The following is an 18,003-nucleotide window of genomic DNA, read 5'->3' on the forward strand; positions in this document are numbered from 1 at the left end:
TACCTCAGGGGTTTTCAAGTCCAGGTCTTAGGTTCCCATCATAGGATTACATGCCCACAGAGGTCGAGCAACACTCTCAAACATTGCTGGTGGCAGAGCTTCCATACACACCTATAAATGATGCCTCTTTTATGGAGGAAGAACAATCCAATGGAAATCTCCGCTGCATAGAATCTGCAAAAGAAAATGCTTGTCAGATTTCTGACTTGCTTCTTTGGACCCTCAGACACCTAGTACCCTCCAGGTCAGGCATTGAAGAGGGAAAGGAACTGAAGACTGTTAGGGGTCATCGCTGCCCTACACATGGTATTCCCACCCCTTCGCCCGTCCCCTACCACGTTATTACCCCAACTTTCCCAGGGGATGATACAGCCACTACAAATCAATGAGACTGGTTTATTACCTACCCAGAAACAAGTACTTCTTCTCTGAGGCAGCTGGACAGGTAATTTACTGCTTAGAAGAAATCCCTAATGCAATATTTTAAAGAGTGGCTGTTAGACTATTCTCTGTCTGGACTAGAGTGGAGAAAATTTCCATTTTCCTATTCATGGACAGAATATATTGGTGTTTGAAATACAATTATTCCCTCGAAGACAAAGTATAGCATGTGATGAGCTAGATTCCTCATCCCACCCCCACCCCAAGTACTGAGATAAATGGGACACATACCATGACTCATGCCTGAGTTTATGCTTTTAAATAATTCATAATCAAAAGCAGTTACTGCCATCAGTTCACAATTGTTAACAAGTTAATATCTGAAACTCACAATTAATGCTGAAGGATGGTTTAGAATTTGCATAGCATTTAGGAATCTCTGAAGTCTGAGAAGTTACAAGGCTATGCCCACATCACACCCAGGAGGCTTAAAATAAGCACACACATCAACATGAGGGGGGGAAAATCCCCTGATGATAGGACCAAATTCTCGAGGTGGGGGTACCTCTGAGGGCTGGTGGGAGAAGGGCGGGACAGGGGAGGGAGAAGAGATGGGATTACAGGTGACTGTTACATTATTTTTCATGCTTTTCTGTATTTTTAAGATGAAAACTCTCCAGCAACACAAATACAGTGAAAGGATACTGCACAGGACACCTCTGAGTTACCTCATAGTATAAAGTGGCCATTCTGCCATTTGCTCTTTACAGCTCTGTGTTATCAAATTTTATTTTATAATCCCAGCATTTTAATGCTTTTTAACAATGTAAGAGCGGGGATAAGAACAGGCAATTTCTGAACGCTGAAAAGTAAAAGTAAAAATACAAAAGCCCCCTTTGCATTTTTTAAGCCTGCTGCCAAAGAATTCCCTATTCTGCCTTCAGGTAATCCTCCCAGGACGGATGGTCCTACACAGGCCAAAGGTTCTTCAGATTTATCTTTTGGACTTAATTGGCCAGAGGCTGATTAACATTTGCTAACTTGGTTCATCAGAGACATGCTCACTATGCATCCTCGTTGAGGGAGATGAAATAGCTGCGTGTTTAGATGAGCCTGAGTTTCCTGTGGCTTCCTGCCTCCTAAAAACAGGATGTTTTCAGGTATCAAATTCCCCACTGTGGCTGGAGGGCTCCCCACTTTCCCTGAAGCCTACATTTCCCTCTTGCACAGCTGACTTGTGCATCTCAGTGGGACCTTCCAAACTGAGCTCAAGATGCTCCCCAGACCACCTCCCGCCCGACCCTCTCACCCCACCCCGCCCCCCAATGCCTGGTGCCCTGTGGGTGTGAGGTGACCATGTTTGGTAACAAGTGGCTGGCTCAGTCCACAAGGGTGGGACTGGGTGATGGGAGACCAGCATCTCCAACTTCCTGGAAGTAGAATCGATGTTCAGATGGACCCTGCCAGTCAATCTGCCACCTGGGACGTCACCCAGCAGAAGTCCCGGCTGGAAGTCCTGTGTTGTCTAAATTAAGGGACCTAGAAGAAAATACTCACACTGCTTGTGGTTCCTTAAACTTTCCTACTTGCTGGATGTGGTACATGAGGTCCCCGCCGTTGACATATTCCATGACGAAGTACAGCCGATCCTGGAGACGAAGGTTCAGCGTGTGAGAGGGGCCCCTCCACCAGCACATGACGCCCTTCCCTTTTTCTAGACTGCATTTTGCTTTCTCATTAGTTAGCAAAATGTGCAGTGGCAGATATGCTCAGTGGAGCCCTTCAAAGTTTTTTTCCAAAATAAAGACTAAGTTATAAACCCTACTGCATGAGGGTCTTGGGAGGCATAACGTCATTACAGAATTCTAAAATAATAGCTCTCTGCACTGGGTCTGCAGCCTCTGTTCTGCATGCTCCCTATTACAGCAAGGGCTTGAAACGTTCTTCCTTTCTCCTGAACCCCTAATACATGTCTGAGTTAGGGATGGTGTGAGGAATCCATATGGGCCCGTTATCTAATTTTAACCCTTGCTTCTGGTTTGCAGCGTCTAGGAGGCCTGCCATAGTAATGCAGTAATGTATTTAAGTGGACGCTACTGAAAATAAATTGCATGAGTTAGGTTGGGCTTTTAAGTTATAAATGTCCAATGCTATGTACTCCGAGGAAGGGGACCATAAATGGGAAGGTTAATCAAATGTGCTGCTGCATCCATAATATGCCCAAATATTGTTTCTTATTTCCTCTGTCACTGGTATGCTAAGTGCTGGCCCCACAAAGGGCATACCTCCTAGAACCAAACAAATCTGCATATTTATGAGGATGTTACATGGGGCAGATGGAGGGGCTGAGGGGCTTAACGGTGACATAACTCAGAGCACAGCACACCAAGAGCTGACCTCTGCTCTCTTCTAGACAGTATCACTGTTTCACAGAAGTTATTAAATATTAAAGTGTTGCCCAGGGAGAAAAAAATGATGAAGCCAGTGCTAATAGCCAGGAAACAGCTCTGGGAACTTCCATCTCCAGCTTTCCTGCTATGAGCTTTAATTCCATCTTTATTTCTATGCTTTGTAGCTTTCTGAAGCTTAATCAGGGTAACAAGGGCTACAGGTTCTGGACTGGGATCAGACATGGTTCTCTCTTCCCAGCCTATTGCTCTTCTCTCCTTGGCATGACTCGGAGCTGCTGGGAGCAGGCTGCTGACCCGTGCCATCAGCGTCCAGCGGATGCATGGTGGCCGGCACCTGGCTTGGTGGCGCACTGCTCATCCTGAGACTATATGTGGTTGCACTGCCAGTCTGAGATTCTAAAACCCAAGAGCACTGGGGGGTGACTCCCAAGAGATTTGAGGGAGGCATAAAACAGAAAGTCAACTTCCGGCCATCAGGATGTTGAAAATAGTAATAATCATAACAGTCACAATTAGAGCTGCTGCTTATTATGTCGTGTCTTAAAAAGGACAGCTGCTAAGGAGTGGAAAGCCCAATTTTGGGAATCCCTCACTATGGTGCCATCCATATGTTTATATTTCTTGCAAGCCCCTTGGAAGCACCATGCCAGCCCCCTGCCCCCACAACTGGCTGATGAGAGCTTTGGGATTTTTTTTGGTCCTCTGTTTAGTTATACCATATGACAAGGCTCAGCAAATGTTTTCTGCAAAGAGCTAGGCAGTAACTATTTTAGGATTTGTGTGTGTCTTGCATCTATTCACCACTGATCTTGCAGCATGAAAGCAACTGCAGTTGACAGGGCTGTATTCCAAGGAAACTTTTTATCTATGGACACAGAAATTTACTGAAGTCTGAATTTCACCTAATTTTCACAAGTCACAAAATATTATTCTTTGGGCTTTTTTTTTTTAAAACCTTTCTTAGAGTACAAAACAGGCCAGACTGCTGACCTCTGCTGTGTGTATTAAACAAGAACACACTCTTTTATGAAATCAGGTGTCCTAATGTTCCAGTGCCACGCTTGACAGCTGGGAAAAGCCAGGAGTATGAGTTATTTTATGTTTTTTTTTCTGTACCCTTAAGTCTCGACACTTTGCCGGGTATGAAAAAACCTTTGATACAAATGTTTGCTGAATTAAACGGAATTAATGCCAAGTCTCTACGCACGGCACATGAAAGGGAGGGGCTGCCCAAATGTCCCTACAGCACAAGAGAGAGAGGTTGCCCAAGGCACCTCTGCTTGGCAGAGACCAGTCGGGGCTGAGGGGTCCTTTCCTCAGCCTTTTCCCCAGGGGTGAGGTTGACTCAGAGGCTGAGGACAGTTTGGCTCAGGGCTAGCCCTTGAGCACACCAAGAGCTGACCTCTGCTCTCTTCTAGACAGTATCACTGTTTCACAGAAGTTATTAAATATTAAAGTGCCGTGCCATGGACACATGCCCCTGGGTCCTTACCACTGTCTGGAAGCAGGAGTGCAGCTGGGTCAGGAAAGGCGGCTTGTCGAGCAGAGCCAGGACTCGCTTTTCCACCATGGTGCACTCCACGTCGTCGTCTTGAATCACCACGTCCTTCTTGAGGATTTTGATAGCGTACAGTTCTTCTGTTCCCTTCCTGTCAGCAAGCATCACCTGACAGTGGATGAAGAATGACCTGAAAACTTCTAAGCATTTGTCTGGTCCTGGGGGTAGGGAGGAACCGGGCCACGTGACAGTCCCTGCACTCTGAAATGTGTAATATGAAATATTCATGAAGTTCCACTTGATGTGCGAATTCTGAAATACTGCATGTCACTGCAAATTCAATTCCTCTGGCGCAGTACAATTTCTAAGCTGTCGACATGGGCACACTGTGCAGGCTGTTGCCACACGATGGCGGTGCTGTGGCTGCTAAAGGAATGCCCGACATTATTGGTATTAGTTTTGCACCATGCACATTTTCTGGAAGCATCCTTAGGGCAAAAATGTGGCTGGCCTTCATAAGCTGCTCATGAGTCAGGAACCAAGATAACGAAGAAGGCAGGACTGAAATCAGTTCCTGGATCTATCACGAGATCTGGGGCCAGAGGAGCCAATTGTAGACATACAGGCTGATCTCTAAAGAAACCAGCTCAGTACCTCTTAGTCATTTACATTGACTTACTACAAGTCAACATTTGATTTTTAGCCGTGGAAATTATTCATTCAACCAACATTTTGGGGCACCCTTTCTGTTCAGAACACTGACCTGGTGACATATAGTGAACCCTTTGTAGTTTTTTGGATACACTTGTTTTTAATGGAATGAAGCAGGAAATATGTGAGAAACGCGTAGGGTGTCATGTATGGAGAGAAGAGAATCTGAAGAGCCGCTCTGGAAACCTCAGGGAGAGCAGCGCCCGCCGGGCATTCTTACCTTGCCGAAACTCCCCTTCCCCAGCACCATGAGGAAGTTGAAGTCTGTGAGTTTCACTCTGTCAAGGTTGTTGGAAGGCTGCCTCCTGTCTTCTGAAGGACTGATCACTTTGTTACCAGCAGGGCCAAGCTTGGCTTTCTAAACAACAAGCAGACAGATGAAAACCATCAGTCATTCTTCCAGGGAAAAGTGGTAGACAACGTTGTAGCTGAGCTTGATGCCTGCTGGGAGGTGGGATGGGCTGAGGAAGGAATCTGAAGGAGATGAATGATCTGTTCATTTGTCAGTGGCTAAGCTCACCCTATGGGCAATATTCACAAAGTAGCAAAAAATTGCTCTTAGCTATGAGAAGACAACATGTATACAGGGAACCAAGAATCAAGTCATAGGACTCTGCCAAGGGCTGGCTGATTCTCGTTCTGGGATGTGGAAGTTAACTTCTCGGGGAAATGATGCTTCCCAACCATTAATTAATATAATAAAGATTTATACTGTATATGGTGACAGAGGGTAACTACGCTTTTCGTGGTGAGCATTTTGTAATGTGCAAAAATGTCGTATCACTATATTGTACACTTGAAATGAATACAGGGTTGATTATACTTCAGTTAAAAAAAGAAGCTGTGTATGGATATTTTTTCTTATTTGTAAATTTTCCAATTTAAGATTAGTCTGCACAAAGGAAACGTGTACCCGTGCAGAGAGAAGTGTCCTCTGGAGGGGAGCTGCTTGAATGGCAAGCCGTAGGGATGACTTACTGCTACTTTAAAAAGCCCAGAAAGAACAGAAGTGTAGGTCTAGAGCTGGACACATAAAAATAAATGGTGATATGCACAGAACATACACAGAATCTGATTTCACACAGAACTCACTGCACCCTCTGAGTCTGAAGAACAATTGGTCAGCGGCATATAAGTGACCCACCTGAGTTTTAATAACTAGAATCATGCCACCCAAAAGCCCTGGAGAGACCAGGCCCTCATTACTCTCATGGGGGAGAGTTTCATGTCCGAGGTGGAGAGGGGTCAGCCGAAGGGGAAAGGCGAATGGGATCACATGGGGACACCTTAACAGTCAGCAAAGGAGTCCGTGGAGACGCGGAGAAGCCAGGAGTGGCCAGAGAACCTCCTCCGAGACTCTGCATGTTGGGCATGTGCCTGAGGGTGAAGGAGCCGGGTGCTGGACACACCAGCTGCTAGGAAGGCTGGTGTTCGGGGGGCTGGCTGAACCGCCACAGCCCGGAGCCCAAGGGCGAGGACTCTTGCTCCGGATACATTCCTAAGGAGAGGGTGCACGCCCCTCCCCAGAGCAGCAGACCAAAGTGCAGCTCTGAGCCTCCAAGCAGGTGCCAGGATGCCACTCAAGCTGACGTGGTGACCAACAGGCCGGCGCGGGAGGCAAAGAAGCTGTTCAAGGTTGTTCCTGGGCCGCCTAAGCACTGGCAGCATCGGCTCTTTGCTCTTGGGGAAAACGGGGGATTTGGCATTTTTTTCTTTACTTGCGGAGAAGGCTTTTGAGGAATTCTCTGTACTCCTTTGAGCAACACATCCCTTCACCTCATAATTACTAACTGAGCCACCTTGTGTCAGGCTCTGTTATGAGGCTTTGCGTTAGCAGGAGAACCCCCATCAGCCATCTCTGGGTCTCCGGCCCCAGCACAGCGCTTGGCATTTTGGTTGAATGAATAAAGAAATGAAGCCTGAATGTGTTCATCAGAAGCCTGAATGTGTACAACACAGCGATGGTTTTCTCTAATAAAAATAACTCCTTGGTACAGGGATCAAACATCAGGGCTTGAGGGCATGCTCTGATGACTCGAGCAGGCCCGCTCAAGCAGAGACACTAAAATATGGACAACAGGTGGCCGAACTTCTTGGCTTCAGGGTTGCAGGCATTTAACACAGTTGAACTCTACTCCTGTTGTCAGTGCCTGGTGGGAAACCCACGTGGACCCGGGGTGGGGAGGGTCACTGGAAGTACTGATGCTCTATAAAGACAAAACATGACCCGCAATGACACATAAAGTGGCCTCCCCTTCAACAGAGGGTGGAAGGCGTTTTAAGATAGGCTTGTGAGAAACAGCCAGGTTGTAACCACCTGGGTTACCTGAAGACCCCTCAGCCACTGCACCAGCCCCATCCTCCAGACATCTGCCCCAGGTGTGACTCCAAGTCACCACCCTTCTGGTTTATGTCTAAACTTCAGTGAATCATAAGCAAGTCTGAGATGAGAACACTGGCTGGGCCATTCTATTCTGTTCTGATTTATACAAAGAAAAAAAGCTATCAGAGACACAAAGAAATTTCATTTCGTCAGGAACATTACAGGTGCATCTGAAAAGACTCAAACACGATGCACTCATTCTAAGGTGCTTGAAACAGCCGAGAGCATCTTCACGGGATGAAGCTGCGATTCCAGCTGCGGATGTGAGCCCAGCTTCCATCTGTGCGTAGCATGCGGTCCTGAGCAGATGCTCCCGACTTGTTTGGCATTCCTGAAGTCACTGTCCTTCCTTCTCTGTCGCTGCAGCCCCGCAGACAGTGCAGGAGGGAGCGTGGGATGTTGGTGACGGCTCCCGGAATGGATCCGGGGCTTTTCACATACTGTCCTCACTGGTGGCCAATACCGAACAGTTTTTGTGAGTTTTGTGCTCTGCCCTTAGTCTGGTTATAGGGAAAAGGTAATACCCAATGGGACATCAATTTACAAGGAAAGCATTTGCATTTGAGCACTTCTGACCCCAACTGCAATATGATCTTGCGCTCTTCTGAAATCAACTGTGATGTTTGGGACAAAGAAGACTCATGTTCCCAAGAGGTGACACAGGACAGGGAAGAGACACAAGATTCCTTTCTCGTGTCTCTTTAGCCAGAAGCACAGGTGGGTTTCATGTGGCTGGTGGAGCAGAGGGCTGGTTGGGAAGGAGACAGGCCAGGCTGGCCTCACCCACCACATTCACAGTCAGAGGGCTGGTTTCTCACGGTCTGGCCCAGAGGGTGGGAATGGGTTTCTCTCCAGCCTGAACCAACCCTGAGATAAGAGCAGCCTGGAGGTCTTCACACAGCTGTCCTGCAAACCGAGTGGCCTTTCTTCCACATTTCCCCCAAAGAAACGCTTCCAGAGCCAGTTCTACGCTGCCACCTGCAGGCCTTGCTGCTGAGTGGCTCAATGCCATCCCCAGGGCTGAGTCTTCAAAAGCAGCTCTTCCACCATGGAAAATACCACATCAAAGTCTCAGTGGTCCAGGCCTGACTTTGGGCAAGTCTCTCTCACAACCTGGGTCCAGTTAACAGTGGGGTTGGAGGAGACAGCCAGTGGACAACCTTAGCACCTGTGCTGCGGGGGACCTGTGGGGAGGCCTGAGGGCAGGGAAGGCAGAGGACCCCCAGGAGGGTGGTCTATACCCCGGCCTCAACCTCCAGCCCATTTTCAGACCCCCTTGGCCACACCCCTCAAGCCGAGTGCTGTCTGCGGAGTCTGTGCCTGTAGTGTCCCCTTACCCCCTCACCTGGCCGACTTCTCCCTGCCTCCAGGTCCCCACTTACCTGCCATTGCTCAGCCACCCCCTCCCCAGAGACTTCTTGCTATTTTCCCTCACAGCACACTGGTCTTAACAGCTCGTATTGCACCTCGTAAATATTTATGGTTTGTTCATTTAATGCCTCTTGCCATCAGTCTATAGCTAACCTATCAGCAGGCCACGCCAAGGCCCCAGCAGACCCCCCAGGTCTCCCTCTTCCTCTGCCTCCTTCTATATATTCCCTGGAGGGATCCTGTTCGGTGGGATCCTGTCCCTGCCCTCCGGCTTCCCATCTGGTGGAGACAAAAAGGCCGAGTCCTCACAGTGGATGAGGAGGAGACCTGGGGTCCGGGGTGGTGGGCGGGGGGCAGTGAGGGTCTGTCTCCAACCCTGTCCCTGCCCCCCTGCACCGGCCCCAGCCACACAGCACTGCTCCTGCCCTGGGGCTTTGCTCGCCCTTCCCACAGGGGCCTTGCTGTCCTGTTCATCCAGAGAGACCGTGTTCCAGCCTGTCTCCCCATCTCCCCAGCCAGACGGAGCTGCAGTGTGCCCGCTGTGGGGACCAGCTGGATAACGGGCATGGCCCCGGTGGGCTTCCTGCGTTCCGTGTCACATCCCTTCCCAGTGAACCGTTTGGTCTCCAAAGCCTGTGGCAGTTTGCTTCTGGGGAACCTAAACGGATGTGTGCACCTCCTTCCAGCCTTTCCTGCTCTGCCTTCCTCACTGGACGGTGAGATCCTGGGGGCTGGGGGCCACCTGGCTCATCTTTGTGTCTTTAGGCCAAGCACTGAACTGGGCACATAGTCAGACACGCACCGAGCATCTCATTCATATGAAAACTCACGTCTTCATTAAGCACTAGGACTGACGGAATTCAAAGAGGCCAAATTATAAACCGCACAGTCAACCTGCAGCCACGATGAGCCAGCCAGCTGCCGAATGATACAGAAAAGCCGTCATCAGGAGGCTTGATTCAGATTATTGACCCTGGACCCTGTGCATGTAGATGTTCATATGTAATCAGAACTTCTCCTTTCAAGCAATCGCTGGTCATGCTGCACAGCCACAGACTGGGTGGGTGTCCCATAGATGCTGGGAGGGTGTCCCTGCCTTTGGGGAGGTCGCCACTTGGTGAGCCTCCCCGGAGGCCACACTAGGTAGCTGGGCCACACCCTTGGAAGTTTCTCTGAAGTGACATTCCTCTGAGAAGGCCTGCCTGCCCACGTGCCAGCTGGGATCTCTGATGAAGAGCACCAGGGAGTCCCTAAGCTGGCATTTCTTTCTTTCAGCTTTTTAATGGGTTGTTTGGCAACTAGTCTCCCGGCACAATCTAGCTCGGAGACACTGCCCTTCCCCGCCTGCATATTGTTGACATAACTCTGGTTGTCTGAATGTAATTCAGGCTTCGCCAGGAGTGCAAATAAAATCAATATGGGTCTAGGGATAAAGCTGAAGCCAATAGCCTGACTGTGGGTTTCAGCAAACTAGAGGCGGCATCGTGACAAGTGTGCTGACATCCTTCACTACAGCAACGCAGACGCGGCCCAGCACACCCAGACACCCTGCCAGGGGACGTGAGCAAATGGGAATTCTAACCACAGACGTGAAAAGCAGAATGTGTCCTGAAGATTGATGTTCACAGGAGAGAGAAGAGCATCAGCCAGGCTGGGGACCGAAAGCACATACGAGCCCACTGGTAATGCTCCTTGCCGGCAAGTCCCGAATCTTGAGTTCATTGGATCTCATTCGCCCCCAACAGTCACATAAAGCAAGTTGATGGAATGAGATACACGCTTGCGATATCCATGCTTGCAGTACCGCCAGCCTCCTGAGCAGCCCTCCTCCGCCAGGTGGAACGCTCTCTCTGCTCAGACGATGTGTGCCAGCTTCCTCAGAGAGCAGCTGCCAAGAGCGCGGGGTGTGGACCCCGACCGTGGCACCCACTGGCTGTGGCCGTGGACAAGCCCCCTAGCCACTGCAGGCCCCTGGTCCTTCATCTGTAAAACGGACCTTCTGCCGGCGACCTTCCCGCCGCAGGCATGTATGGCGCAGTCAGCGGGACCCAGTGAGTGCCCAGAGCTTGGTGCCTCTCTTACTTCTTCCTTTTCGGTTATCTCTATTTTCCCAAGACAGCCTCGTGGAGCCCTGGCACAATCCAGCTCAGGACACATTTCTTGTTGAACTTGGGATCCTTGTGTGAATTTAGAACATTTGTTTGTTTATTCCACGAGTAGCTGCATGCTTGTCATGCCTGGACATGGGGCCAGGTGCTGGAGAAACCAGATCTTCAGGAACTGGCCTCTCCTCTAGAGAACTTAATTCCAAAGATGCCGTGGCCTGTGTCCCTGCTGCTCAGAGTGGTCTGTGCACCAGCTGCACTGCCATCACCTGGAGACGTGTCAGAAATGCAGATTCTTGGGCCCGGCCCTCGACTGACAGAGTCAGACACGCAGTTCTAGTAGGCGCCTGGGCGACCCCCCACCGCACATCTGAGCTTGAGATGTGCTGCTCTGAGACAGCTGGGATGCTTCTCCAGACATCCCTCTCGTACTCAGAGGTCTTAGACAATTTCTGCCTTCAACAATCTTCAGTGATCACATAAAATCAGTAGCAACTCCGGAAAGAGCCCCAGACATGAGTTCCAAAGAGCTTGGGCCCGATTGAGGCCTTCCCCATATTTGCTGTGTGGCTCACAGACCACACTGCCTGGGCCTCGGGCTCCTCACCTGTGATACAGTGGTAGTAAGCTGACGTGGGGAGCCTCTGGGAAGGCCCCCAGCACAGCACCTCACACCACACCTGTCACCTTGGTCTCCCTTCCTCTGCCCAGGAAGGAGACACTGTTGGCACTGCCCTAGAGCTCCTGGTGCACACTTGCTCCCTGACTGCAACGGAAGGCCCCTGTGAGCAACTGCAGGTCGCCTGGGTCAGGGCTTTGCCTGGCTGACTCACAGCCCGGAAACCCTGCAAGCCATATAGACATATATATCCTACAGATATATAGGAGCTTGGGACCTGTGGGGAGGGCGAGGCAGATGCCCGACTTCCACACCTCCACATACTGTTGCAGCTGGCGCAGGGGAGGAAATGGGTCTGAACCCCAGCTGCTCACCCTCATTTCCAGAACATCTCTTGTAGCCCCCTAAGGGACAAGGACCTCACAGGAAAAGACCTTGACTTATTAAAATGGCATAGAAAGTTGTTAAAGAGGAAATAAAGGTCAAACAAATATATCGTGTTGTAAAAACAGAATAAAGTGACTTTAAATGCTGAAGCTTTAGTATGCTCTTTAATAAAAAACATTACCCTAAAACACAGCATGGTTTATTGGCTATGATTAAATAACCCAGATTCCAGGAGGTTTAGGTTCCTTGGAAGATGGCACATTAGCATTAGGTCAAGCCGGCGCCATGATGCTTACTGGACGACCAGGTTGTGAGGACAGGAAGTGATCTCTCCACATCAGAAAATGTACTAATAATCGACATGTCTCGTTTTATATAATGGATAAGACCTTAAAAAGTTGTAACAGTCTGCAATCACTGGAGGTGTCTACAATTTAAAGAACTCCTTTGGTGGCCTTTCTGTAAAGGACACCAAAGTGAATTTGTGTATGGCAAGTCCAAATTTTTGCAGGTTGAGATTGATGTGTGTGTGTGTGTGTGTGTGTGTGTGTGTGTGTGTGTGTGTGTGTGTGTTTTACACCCGTGTCTGAGGAGCTGTCGGTGTGCATTTTGAGAAGCTCTCCACATTCAGCTATTGGGGGGTTTTAAAATTAAAACTGAGGAGATGTGTGTGCCAAACTATGACACTGCATACTTATGAGGGATCAGACTGCAGGAGACATTCATTTTGTATTATGTAGGACTATTTGCAACTGCTGAGATGTGACAATCTGACGCACAGTAATAACAATTCCAAATGGTTTAACCTAATACCACAGACACTGCAATTTTTGAATTTTGTATGATTAAATGTTAGCTTTGCTTATGTGGGAAAACAGAAAAAAGACACGGGGGAAGAGTACAGTCATAAATCACCAGCCTCTAATACAACAGCACCCTGCCCGGTTTCTTCCAGAGGAGATGGCTTATCTTCAAGGAATCCAAGCCCAAAGATTCATCTATAGTAAGAATGCAGAGACTTAAACTGAATTCCAAGCATCTCAGTGGGTCTATCCTAGAGTCAAAGAACCTTTGGGAAATCCTCTGAAGTATGCCTCTTATGTTTAACTACAGTCCCTTGTACAATGTGCCCATTTGTACTTATTTTGTGAATATGTCTTCAATAATGTGGTATCTCCTAGCATAACAGAAAATATGGCTTTGATGAATATATTTATAAAAGATGTCTGCAAAGTGTAGAAAGATAAACCCAACAGAGTGGAAGGTTCTTCCTACTTCTATGATTTCAAGGGTAGACAACGGCCAACTGTAGGGGCAAATGTATAAACTGTGGATTCTTCTATAATTTTTTCTTTTCTATAATGAAAATGTTCTGTATTCTGGGTGTATCTGAACAACCCTGCAACATCAGACTGACGGTGTTTTGCTGCTCCATAAACTAAGGCATGGGTAGCAAATGGAAATAGCTACACCAAATACAAGCAAGGCTCTCAGCACAGCATCTCACTGCTAAGGTATTCACCTGTACCCTCTGCAACGTTAGGTATGAGAAATCCAGTGGTTTCAGGAGAGGAAAATCACAGAGCAAGTGGGAAGGTGTACTCACTGATGCCGCTATAGGGTATGGCCTGGGTATTGCTAACAAGCCAAACGCTGTAACATCTATTACCTCCTACTCAGTAATCAGGTAACTGGCTAAGATGATGCTATTTAATGGCCAGTACAGTCCCCTGGGCAACACAGCCAGAGTAAAATGCTTGCTGTTACCTGGCTAAATAATTTGTACTTTCTACTTCCTTAGACCCAGACAGGCACATGATGGGTTCCTGTCTCTGCTCAGGTGATGCTTTAACACAGGCTTCAATGTGCTCCCCTTCCTGTGGTATGTGTTCCCTCCCACTCTTCTTACTACCTTCTTCTAATTCTCTTTTCATGTCTTCTTCTTTGACATATTGAGAATTATATTGCTTGTGACCTGCTTTCCTTAATAGGTGAACTTCTTTTTATGTTATAAGCACTATTCTCCCACATGATTTTAGTGACTACATAACACCCATTGTTTGGCACTATTGCAGTTTATCTAACCATTCCCCAATTGTTGGACAGCTAGGTTGGTTCCAATTTTCACTGTTTTCAATAACGTGTGGATGAACAATTTTGTTGTCCAAATCTCTAGGCACATCCTGTAACAGATAGAAGAAGGTTGGCATCTCTGCCTGCATACTCTATTTGTCTCCTCTGCTATCTTAACCTTAGGGTCAAAAGGAAAAAAAGGAAAAGGTTTCTTTCTGCTCAGCTCTGCACGCAGGCTTGTTAATCATCAAAAGGCATTTTGCTTCCACTTTGAGATTTCTGCAAATACCTCCTTACCTGAAGCTTGCCTCCCCACAGAAGATTGGGAAATATACATAACGAATAGTGATTGCCATGTCAGAGAGTTTTAGAACACGGTGCCCAGACCCAGGCCAGGAAGAGCCGACCAACCAACCAAGGGAGTTTCTCAGCTCTCCTCTGACCCTTGCTGGCGCCCAGATGCCTGGGGGCTTCGGTCTCTCCCTACCTGATTCCCCACCTGCTCGGCCTCCTCTGGCATACGAGCAGCTTGAGATCAACCCTGAGTTAAGATGGGGCTTTAGGACATTAGTCTGCCACCTTCTCAGTCTGCTGGCTTTCGGAATGAGGCTGCTTTCCCGGCCTCAACACCTTGTGCCTCGGCAAGCTGGCAAGAGAGTGGACTCGGGAGCAGTCCCTGATCTCCGCAGGACAGATTCCTGATGTGGAGCTGTGGTCAAGAGGCACAGGTATTACGGAGGTTGGTGCCTGAGGCCAGGCACTTTAATCTGACCGTGCCAAAGAAAGTCAGGGAGAAATGAGGAAAACCCAAAGAGTCAACAGTCTAATTCCTGAAGGCAGGACCTTGGGTGTGTCAGGCCGTTGTGCCTAATTTCCTGGTTGGGATTTCTAATAGTACTCCCCCTCTGCCACCCCCCATTGCATTTGACAATGCAATCTGCACCTGTGACCTGGAGGCATGAGGCCAGGTGATTCCTCCCCTACACAAGAGTCAACACCTGCCCACTGGAGTTTTCTCTGCAGTTGGGGATCACAGGTGGACTGCAAATCCCAGGTGTGTATCATTCATTCTCCTGCTGGCAACTGCAAGGAGTTCCTCGGAACCAGACTGTCAGCCATAGGGAGGTCCTTGGGAAGGTGTGACCTGCCTTGGTACAGGTGAAGACATGAGGTCTAGAGGGCTAACGCCTCCCTCTGCCCACTGAGCCTGGCCACGGCAGCACTGGCAGAGGAAGGGGAAGGATGCTACTTTAGACTGGTCCTCGAACTGGGACCCTGGACCATCCCACAGAGGAGCATCCCCTGTGCTGGGAGCTGCCCCATCTGGGATGCCATCTGTCTTGCCAATGGGTTTCAGCCCTGGGCAAGTTTGTTATGGATTCAGTGTGACCAAAGAAATCGACAGCAAAACATTCTTGGGGTGAAAGAGTTATTTCCAGGTGGCAGGTCAGTCACTAAAATCCCGTTCACTCAGAGCGAGTCTGCATGCAGCAAGCGGGTCTCTGCCTCTGGGCCCCTCTGTCCACACAGCCGTCCTGCACAGCTGTCCTCAGCACTGCTACCACTCCAGCCTCTGCTCTGCTCTCCTGCAGCCTTGCAGCCCTGCCACTGTGTTGCACCCAGAGCACTGGGCAGCGCTCTTTATAGAGTCAACAGCCATGCATTGCCCACAGGTGTGCAGTGAGCTAGTCACCCAGGGCCAGGTGAGAATCCTGGCCACAGGAACTCTCATTTTATCCACACTCCACCCCTCCAGGATTCTCTCCTCTCAATCCATGTGCCCTTAGTCCTCTGCAATGGTCCCTGTGCAAGGAAGCTCAAACATTCTTCTCTGCCTCTTTGGTCTTAATGGCTGGAACCGCTGCTCTGGTTTCAGTTGTTGCCATAGCTCTAGTAAGATCCTATTTGGCTTCCCATCTAATTTCCTTCCATCTACTCCTGCCAGTATCAAATCAACCCACATATGGGTCCTTGTGACCCTCACAGGGCCCCTCAAATTCCTTCTGTAACAGGTCTTATTTCTTTCCAGGTTCTCGTTGCTTCAGCTACTGTACGTGTCACCTCGCATTTTGTAATCGCTGCCTCAAGGCGGCTGCACTGTCAGGGAAGACAGCTTTCCCATCTCTGATCCCGACAGAACAATTCCATCCACCCCTAAGTCCCACAGCCCCCGGCTCAGCCTGAGTACAGGGGTGGACCATAGAGTGCTCCCTGACCTGGGGAGGGGGCTGCTCCTCTCCTTGGGGAACTTGCAGCTTCTTGGTCTTTATTTTTTTTACAACCATTGGGCGTGCTTTCAATATAGGAGGGGCCTGTGCCTCTGGCACTACCCCTTCATCCTCCCCCAGCTCCTTCATTTCTGGGGCTGACGGCACCTTTCTCTCCACTCCCAAGTGCCTCTTCTGCTACAGGGCCTCGCAACAGTGCTAACTCAGTCAGTCTTCAGGTCTTTTACCTTCAGCTCATGCTTCACAGCTGATGTTCTCGTGCCACCTACGCCTGTGCTTCCCTCGGGAGTTTGTCTTTTTCCTTGATGGCCTCTTCCTCCTTCAAAACACCTGGCAGCGCTGCCGTCTCGCCTCCAATGGCACCTTGCTGCCAGGACTCTTGTGCTGCCTCCTCCCGCATCAAGGCCATCTCCTTCCTCAGGGCATCCACAGAGGTTTGCAGCTCGCACTCTTGCGCTGCCCTTTCTTGGGTCTCCTCTGTAGACTTTTTTAATACTGTGATAAGCAGCCAACCCACAGTCCCCGCTGCCTCCCGGGCACTCTGCTTCTCAAAGGATCTACTTATTATACCAAGGGTCACCCCTACTGCCTCAGGTGTCACCTCCACTTGCCTCCAGTCCTGGGGTGGGGCCCAGTCCTCTAGGGGGCAAGCCACCTCAGACCACATACCCTTTGGGGGACAATCCACTGTCTCCCCATTCACAGGGGCAGCCCGCTGAAGCACCCCTTCCATAAGGGCAGCCTGTCTTTTTCCTTGGTCAACACTGAACCCTGCTGACTTTCGCCAATTGTCTTGCCAATGGGTTTCAGCCCCGGGCAAGTTTGCTGTGGATTCAGTGTGACCAAAGAAATGGACAGCAAAACATTCTTGGGGTGAAAGGGTTATACCCAACTTTATTTCCAGGTGGCAGGTCACTAAAATCCCATTCACTCAGAGCGAGTCTGCATGCAGCAAGCCAGTCTCTGCCTCTGGGCCCCTCTGTCCGCACAGCCATCCTCTGGGCCTCTCTGCACAGCTGTCCCGCACAGCCATCCTCCAGGCCTCTGTCCTCGGCGCTGCCACCACTCCAGCCTCTGCTCTGCTCTCCTGCAGCCTTGCAGCCCTGCCACCGTGCTGTGCCCAGAGCACTGGGCGGAGCTGTTTTTATAAAGTCAACAGCCATGTATTGCCCACAGGTGTGCAGTGAGCTAGTCAGCCAGGGCCAGGTGAGAATCCTGGCCACAGAAACTCTCATTTTATCCACACCATCATTTACCCACAGCACAGGGGTGATGGAGCTTTCAGTATGTGAATGGAATATGAAGATAAGCTAATCAGGTCACCCACGTTACAGATGAGGAGACTGAGGCCCAGAGGCTAAGTGATGTGTCTCAATTTTCCTCTCTGGGCTCTGCATCCAGAACTCTGGTCTTTGAATTCAGGGCTCATCCTCCTATGTCAAGGACAGGCAAGGATCTTCTGTAAAGAGAGACTGTAAATATTTTGGCCTTGCAAGCCAAATACTGTCTCTGTTGTAAGTACCCAACGTGCCATTGTAGTGTGAAGGCCACATGACTGAATGAGTGTGAGTGTTCCAATGAAACCTTATTTACAACACCAGGCAGCGGCGAGAATTTGCCTTCTGTTGCCCTGTACCACGCAGGTTCTCAAATCCTTCAGCCTCATTGTAGTTAGATTTCAATGAAACATATGCATCTCCTTGCTCACCTCTCAGACCAGGAGCATGGAACCATGAATCTGTCTCTTCCACAATGCTTGATAAACTGACTAGTACCAGAAAAGTTGTTTCCCAGTCAAAAACATGGTGAGTAAAGTTTACTCAGTAGAGCAGAAAT

General features: G+C 49.3%; 1 protein-coding gene across 3 annotated transcripts in view; it reads right to left on the reverse strand.

The window, feature by feature from the left end:
- The window catches only part of PRKCA (protein kinase C alpha), a 402,290-nt gene that overhangs the window by 55,421 nt on the left and 328,866 nt on the right, over positions 1–18,003 (reverse strand). For all 3 annotated transcript variants that reach the window (XM_073235816.1, XM_036997046.2, XM_036997045.2), the window contains 4 exons: positions 5,222–5,359; positions 4,285–4,458; positions 1,939–2,030; positions 112–174 (listed from right to left, as the gene is read on the reverse strand). In XM_073235816.1, the coding sequence (XP_073091917.1) occupies positions 112–174; positions 1,939–2,030; positions 4,285–4,458; positions 5,222–5,359 (467 nt within the window). The remainder of the gene's footprint in view (positions 1–111; positions 175–1,938; positions 2,031–4,284; positions 4,459–5,221; positions 5,360–18,003) is intronic.

This window comes from Manis javanica, chromosome 4 (assembly GCF_040802235.1).
Source record: "Manis javanica isolate MJ-LG chromosome 4, MJ_LKY, whole genome shotgun sequence".
In the NCBI taxonomy this organism is placed as follows: domain Eukaryota; kingdom Metazoa; phylum Chordata; class Mammalia; order Pholidota; family Manidae; genus Manis; species Manis javanica.